We start from the raw sequence: 7,531 nt of genomic DNA, 5'->3' as shown, positions 1-7,531 counted from the left end.
GAATATAGATTTTATATTGATTTTTGACCTCTAAACAAAATTACTCTTCATGATGTTTTACCCAATGCCCAGATTAGATGACTTGTTGGATGAGAATATAGATTTTATATCGATTTTTGACCTCTAAACAAAATTAATGTTCATGATGTTTTACCCAATGCCCAGATTAGATGACTTGTTGGATGAGTTGGGATAGTTAATGTATTTTACATCTTTGGACTTAGCATCAAGGTATTGGAAAATTCCAATGGATCCATATGATGCTCAAAAAACAGCTTTCAGAATAGCCAAAGGATTGTTTTAATTTATTGTGATGCCATTTGGTCTTTTAGATACACCTAACACATTTCAATGGTTAGTTAATTCCATATTTTCGGATTTGATTCAAAGGAAAGTACTGGTGGTATATTTAGATGGCATCCTTATACATACTAAGACATGGGCTAAGCATGTGGAAGTCATTATGGAGGTTTTAAAGAGGATGCAGAAATTTAATCTCAGATCGTAGTTCAAAAAATGTAAGTGGGCACGTATAAACTTAGTGTTTCTGGGCTTTATAATTTCACAAGAAGGAGTTTAGATTGATCCAGCCAAAATTTTGGTTATCCAAGAGTTTCCACAGCCCAAAACTTTGAAGTAGTTACAATGTGTTTTTTGGGAATGATGAATTTCTCTTGCCACAAGTAGCAAACATCATAGAGCCTTTTAGATGGTTGATGAAAAAAAGGGGCCAAGTTTGTCTAGGATCAAAAATGTCACACTACATTTCAACAGTTCAAAGATTTGGTCAAAACCTCTATGGAACTCAAGTATCCAGATTTCAATAAACCATTCTTACTTAGGACAAATGCATCTAACACAGGAATTAGGGGCGGTATTATTACAACCTCATGGTAAAGAATGGTGGCCTATTTGTTTTGTGAGTAGAAGCCTCTGAAAATCAGAGCCGAATTATTCAACAAAAAAAAAGAGAGTTGCTGGCTATAGTGCAGACAATGTAAAAACTTCATCCATATGTTCATGGAACAACAGTTTACGGTGGAAATAGATCATCAGCCGATCCTTGGTTTGGTAAAGAAAAAACAACCACCCAGTCAGTTGCTTCGATGGGTTTTGGCTTGCAGGATTATCAATTTACATTAGCTTATTGTCATGGGAAAGTGTAGATCTACTATCTAGGAGATATGAAATGGTGTCTCCTACAGACATTCAAAGTTTGGCACAATATGATTTACCTATACCGATGAGATGTAGATAGCTTTAGTTTAACAAAGTGATATAGAGGTACAACATATGGTGCAACAACTCAGAACTTACCCTTGTTCCCAGATCAACAATGTTTTCTACAAAACAATGTGTTATATCTTTATAATGGGGATAAACCTAGACTTTTTGTGCCCCAACCATTGAAGGGTCATTATATGCAATATTTTCATAAGCATCATTTATTTGGCCATTTGGGTTTTCACAAATGCTTAAGTTTTTTTAAGAAAGAGGTATTATTGGCCAGGGTTAAGGAGAGATCTCACTTCATTTTTATAGTAGTGTCAAAAAGTCAAACATGTAAAGCTCTTGTAGGCAAGCCAATGGGTTTGCTACAACCTATTATAGTGCACCAGCCATTTGAGTTCGTGGTGGCCGGGGACATAGTGGGCCCTTTACCTGAGTCTCTATCAGGGAACAAGTACATACTCTAAATGACATAGTATTTAACATAGTGGTGTGAAGCCAAGGAAGTTCCAAATGTAACTGCGGATACAATAGCCAAATTTTTAATAAAGGAGGTCATTTTTAGACACGAGACTCCAAAGGCTATTCTTTCAGATCAAGGAACAAAGTTTAAGCCCAAAGTAATGGGAAAATTAAGTCAATGTTTAGGGGTAAAGCAAAAGTTTGCTTCTCCTTATCATCGATAGATGAATGGATTGACAAAAAGGCTCAATAAGATCATCAAGAAGACCATCAAGCATATGTTGACTCTTCGGTGCAAGCTTCAACTCGTGTGAGTCCATTCAGAGCATTATATGGTAGGGATCCAGACTTCCCTCTTGATTTACCACGCCAAGAAGATATGCAAATGTAGCATCATGGTATGATGTTGCTGCATATGCAACATGCAGTGCAACATCAACCAATGCTCAAACAACCAGTCCTTTCCAACTTATAAACAACACAATCAAAGTAGAAAAATCATTATGATGATGGAAACACAGAAAAGCAAAAAGTCATGCTGTATTATCCACATCACGCAGACATGACAATTCAGAGTCACTTATGCAGAGATGGGTTGGCCCACATGCAGTTGAAAGGAAGCTTGGGGCAAACACATGTTTTTTCCCTTGGGATGGTCATCAAACACAAACAACAACGAAAGCTATAAGAATAAAACTGTGCATTAAGCGACCTACCTTAAAGGAGATGACTAGCGCCGATGAACCAGGTGCTCATTTAACAAGAGACCTATGTGTGTGGCTATGTGTCTTCACAATGATGACACCCGGCCAGATGGAGGTGTGACAAGACCTGTGTTTGTGGCCAGGTGTCTTCACAATGATGACACCCGGCCACAGGGAGGTGTGACATGGTCATATGCCACATCTTTTCATAAGAAATGCGGTAGCAGAAACCGTCAAAGTTAAGTAGTTGTAATTAGAGAGAATTAATGAACAATTAATTAACAATAATCAATCCGAGGGATTTCACACTACCAACTTGTTTTTTTTTTTTTTTTTTTGGGGACTAGAACTATGTAACGACCAAAAGCAAGGGTACTTTCGGCTACTTCTTCATCAAGCAAAGAAGACGCTCTCTCATCTCGCTCGCGCTAGAGTCGTAACAGCAAAGCGGAGCACTTGGCTATGGCGACCGTCCTGCTCTCCCTCTGAGTTTCTTTCTTATTCCAGCTCTTCTCTGCTAGAATGCCTTCTCTCAGCTCATCCATCTCCACTCCTTTCCTGGACGTTTCGCACCCCTCTCGCCCTCCCGGAAGCTTCTGTAGCTCTGTATCGAACCGTAACTCGTCTCTGCAGGACTCTGCGGCAAATCCCAATTTGTCTCAGCAGAGCTTTTCGGGGAAGCCTGGTTCGACTCCGCACAAAAGCGACAACTGCAGAAGCTCCGAATTAAATCTTAGTGCGTCTCTGCCTACCTCTGTGCAAAACCCGCATTCGTGTCTGCGCAGAAACAGAGCCGGAAGCAGAAGCTCTCAGTTGAACTCTAACTTGTCTTCGCGAAGCCCTAGCCCTAATTTTTTCCAACACGGCAGAAACAGAGGTAGAAGCTCGGGTTTCTGCTTCTTCCCCGATTCTGTGTCTGCTGTTGCCACCGCTGCCGCCGTTTTTTCTTCTTCTTCGCCATGCTCTGTGGTTGCCCCTGCCGTTGTCAAGGCATACTTGGCTGTAGCAACAGCAACAACAGGAGCATCCCTCACGAGGCCATCGCGGAGCTTTCGTGAGGGAGCCTGTCATCTGCCCCCCCCTTTTTTTTTTTGAAGCATGCTTCTTCTCTCTCTCTCAAGCCCCCTCCTTCACTGCCATTGCCACCTTCATCGCCATTGCCATCGCCCTCCCTCTCTTTCTTCTTTACCCTGGTTTCTTCTGCTTGATGCTTACTAAGTGGTGATCCTATGTCGCACCTGCGACCGTGGCGCGTGGGTGCGCTCTATTACCCCTGCAGAGATTTCTCCTTCAGCCCCGTTCTCTCCTCTATCTGCGAACACAAATTCGCCCTACGCTCCCGCTTCTCCTCCCGCAAACCGAGAGGCCCGACGTCGTCCTCGGACGATGGATCCACTCTCAGTAGAGCTTCTTCCGACAACGGAGATGCTCCTCTGACAGCTTCCGACAGCACTCCGGAGAACGAAGAGACGGCCAAAAAACAGGAGTCAGACGATGGTTCTGGCAGCACCAGTGAGACTTCAAGTGGTGGTGGTTTCTTCAAACGTTTCTCCGACTGGATCGACCTTTCTGTCGAGGACTACAAGACGATTGCCGTCACCATACTTCTGTCTTTCTTCTTCAGATGGTTTGTGGCAGACTTCAGATTCATTCCATCCGTGTCTATGTATCCCACTCTCGAGGTGGGAGATCGAATTGTTGCTGAGAAGGTATGCATTTCTTCTTTTCCTCTGTATTTTCTCGTTATACACAAAGAAAATGACGTTATGACCACAAGCATCAGATGTAGGTGAGTTGCTTCATTTGTTTACTACTAAGTCGTGGAATTGGATACGTGCTCAGGCAATTTCTAGTCACATTATCCAACACTACTTACTCTGGGAGATGAGAAGTATGACTTAGTAAGATTGCCACACTTCAATTCCGTTCGTCCAGTTTATTTATGGTAGCGAGGTTCTATAACTCTTTTTCAAATTGTCAGTTTTTTGTTGCAAATCATTTGGAGAAATACAGAAATACACCAGTTAGAGACTTGAGGCTGTGGTTTGGAGAGAGAGAGATTGGTTTCCAAAATGAGAGGGATGTCTTGCACAGGAGTGTTCGTCTCATTCTTAGCCTCAGATGCAAACTTGTATGTTTTCCTTGAGACGGATAACACATAGTTATCTTGTGTATGGATGATTGAATCATATCAAGTAGTCACGAGGAGAAGATTGTTCAATTTGAGATTCTGTCATATGCTTATGCATTCAAATCACTAGCAAAATAAGATTCAAGCTTAAAATTAGAGATTGAACTCTAATTAGCGTTAAGCCAAGCCTCACTTCTAAATGAGGTTAAACGTGCAAAAACCAACAAAATCTAAAGCGTTTGATGCATTCATGCCTTCTAAATGCTTGTAAGCTTTTTCCATTTCTTTTGTTTAACAAACAAGGGAGGGGGGGCTCATTGGACTCTTACAGTTCTACCGTTGCCTCTTTTGTGTCGAGTGTCACATTTTCTTTCAACTTTCCTGGTTGTTGGTCTGTTTAGAAGTTTTTCAGTGTAGGTGGTAGCAGGAAAAAGGAACTCATTCCAGTGCCTCTATTTTGCTGCCTGGGAGAACCTGTCATCCGGACGGTGTGACTGGCACCTATGACTCTTGAGTATGGTAGCGCGATGGCGACTTAAGGAGGGTTTTGAAATACCTGGGACCTACGACTTAAGTTGGCGTGGTGATTGTGAGAAGGTGTATTTGGTCTAGAGTGAGTATGCTTAAGGTGTAGAAGGCAGGTGCACGTGTGCAAAATATGCAGCACAAAGCTGATTTGGAGAGTAAAGCTCACTTCCTAGTCACATTATTGCGACTTAACTACTTTGTAGCGTGTGCTGAGGCTAGTCATGCTTTTCACTGTGCCTGCCGTATCCTTACATTCTCCAAGCATGTATTTAATGCTTGGATTATGAATGCTGTGCCGAGGGTAGTCATGCTTTTCACTGTGCCGGTCGTATCTTTACATCCTCGAAGTTTGCATTTAATGCTTGGAGAAGTGTCCATTCCCTACTTGAGCTGATGGCTGCTTGCTGAGTATCTTCAACAAAACCTGAGACATCATCTCCTAAGTTATGCCCCAGCCCATTGTAACATCGCAGCTGACTCACCTGTTTATGAGAGACAAGCTGCTTGCATTGCTTGCCATAGCATGATGTTACTTACTGTGTTCTCCCTTTTCTAGGTTTCTTACTACTTTAGGAGGCCACAGGTTAATGATATTGTGATTTTCAACGCTCCTCCAATTCTACAGGCAAGCAATTTTGCCATTTGCGAAATCCTTACTTTTTTGGGGTTTTGATTAGAACTAAGCTAAGTTTTGCCACCTTTGTTTCCAGGAGAGGGGTTTCAACTCAGGAGATGTATTCATAAAGCGGGTAGTTGCGGGAGCCGGGGATGTGGTGGAGGTATGGTTTACTATCTAGATAAAGTCTTATATCTACGTTGTGCTTGAGCAACACATAAGATGCGATTAGCTAATAGTGTTTCTTTTTTTTTTTTTGGATTACACCCTATCCTGTCTTTACCATTGACCCTCTTATGCAGGTGCATGATGGAAAGCTTATTGTGAATGGTGTTGCTCAGGATGAGGAGTTCATTGCAGAGCCACCAACATATGATATGCATCCTATAGTAAATATCTTAATCTTGCAGTTTTATCTTGGTTTTCTTACCAGTTCTAAACTCAACATTTTCCTCATGTCTCTTCAGAAACTATGTGGCTTTTCCTTCTCAATATAGGAAATCAGTAATATAGGTAGGAAAACAGTGATGTATTCAGTTTGTATTCACGAATATGCAGGGAGTCCGTTTGTTTTGCTACCTTGATAACCTCAAGAACCACATGAGCTTTAACATTAATTCTAACTTCCTAGGTCAGATAACTTTGGTTTTTTATTATTATGAAGTTGCCAAGAACACAGTCATCGGAAAGCCCATATCGTTCTTGGAGTTGGTGGTTAGTTTGCTGTTAAAGTTTTGACTGTATGGAATTAAGGACACGGTTATTTTTTCCCGCAGTATGTACCTGATGGATACGTGTTTGTGATGGGGGATAACCGCAACAACAGCTATGATTCACATGCCTGGTAAATGCTCTAGCAATCTAGCTGGTTTATGATTCACATGCCTGGTAAATGCACTAGCAATCTAGCTGGTCTCTTTTAGGCCTTAGGAAGCCTATCTTCTTCGGTGGAAGTACCTCGCCTGTCGTGATTCATCTTTTGTCTTGAAACTGCTAGGGGACCTTTGCCTGCAAAGAACATTTTGGGAAGATCTGTTTTCCGATATTGGCCGCCTCCACGACTTGGAAGCATAATTTTGGATGCAGATTCATCAAACCTTTTGCAGCTTCAGAAGGCCTCTTGATAGTTCACTGCTTTGTTTCTGGGTCATGGCAGTTGTGCACCAAGCTTGAGGGTGTAGACAGGCATGCAAAGTGGCGTTTTCTCTGGGCCTATTTATTATCAAAGTGGAGTTTTGTGAAGTGGAGCTCCATGTTGTGACACATGCACATTGATGCATGCCTGTAAGGTTTGCGACAAACTAAGGACACTGCTTGACTGAATTGTTGATTGATGACTTTTGCAGTCCATTCGTCGTTCAGGGTCCCTTTCTTTTATACCTCACGAGTTTAATGTGGAGGGTTGTTTGAATGTCAATTATGGGGTGGCTTTGGCATGTCGGTGGAGATTATTCAATTTTTGCTGTTTTTATCTTTTAGATCGTGGCACGGATTTTACAGGACCCAGGTCACTGTTTTGTGTCAAAGCATGTATGTTAAATGTTTGTTTACTGTCTTGACAAAGGTCAAGAGAGTCGTTAAGCTGAAGTCACACAAGTAGTACTACTCTGTTGACAATTTTCAAAAGAATTGGCGGCGGTGGTGGGTGGCTGGAGGCTCTTGTGCACCTCCATCTAACATTTTCGAGAAACGGGCGTACCGAACCATCCCCGCTTGGTGTGTCCACTGTCCAGTATGAACAATAGTCCAAGGAGCCCCGGCATAACTTGTCCTAGCAAAACATTTCTCGTCCCCTCTTTAGCCAACGGAATTCCTACCATTTTCACTCTTCCGCTTTTTATCGATATGTCATGGTCATCT

General features: G+C 42.0%; 1 protein-coding gene across 1 annotated transcript; it reads left to right on the top strand.

Moving 5' to 3' along the window:
• The first annotated feature begins 2,773 nt into the window (after positions 1-2,773).
• LOC147637977 (uncharacterized) lies at positions 2,774-7,003 on the top strand. The gene is made up of 6 exons (XM_086797077.1): positions 2,774-4,105; positions 5,612-5,680; positions 5,766-5,834; positions 5,974-6,060; positions 6,448-6,515; positions 6,669-7,003. Exons 1-6 carry the CDS (start codon positions 3,626-3,628, stop codon positions 6,793-6,795), a joined length of 900 nt encoding a protein of 299 aa, XP_086653203.1. The 5' UTR covers positions 2,774-3,625; the 3' UTR covers positions 6,796-7,003.
• The last annotated feature ends 528 nt before the right edge of the window (positions 7,004-7,531 follow it).

This window comes from Cibotium barometz, chromosome 5, assembly GCF_041138505.1.
Source record: "Cibotium barometz isolate CiBa-2024 chromosome 5, ASM4113850v1, whole genome shotgun sequence".
NCBI lineage: Eukaryota > Viridiplantae > Streptophyta > Polypodiopsida > Cyatheales > Cibotiaceae > Cibotium > Cibotium barometz.
This window is presented reverse-complemented; position numbering and strand designations above follow the sequence as displayed.

Coding starts and splice junctions, on each gene's coding strand:
- LOC147637977 (XM_086797077.1), top strand. CDS start 3,626: ATGTCGCACCTGCGACCGTGGCGCGTGGGTGCGCTCTATTACCCCTGC. Junction 4,106..5,611: donor ATCGAATTGTTGCTGAGAAG/GTATGCATTTCT, acceptor TCCCTTTTCTAG/GTTTCTTACTACTTTAGGAG. Junction 6,061..6,447: donor CATATGATATGCATCCTATA/GTAAATATCTTA, acceptor TTTTTCCCGCAG/TATGTACCTGATGGATACGT.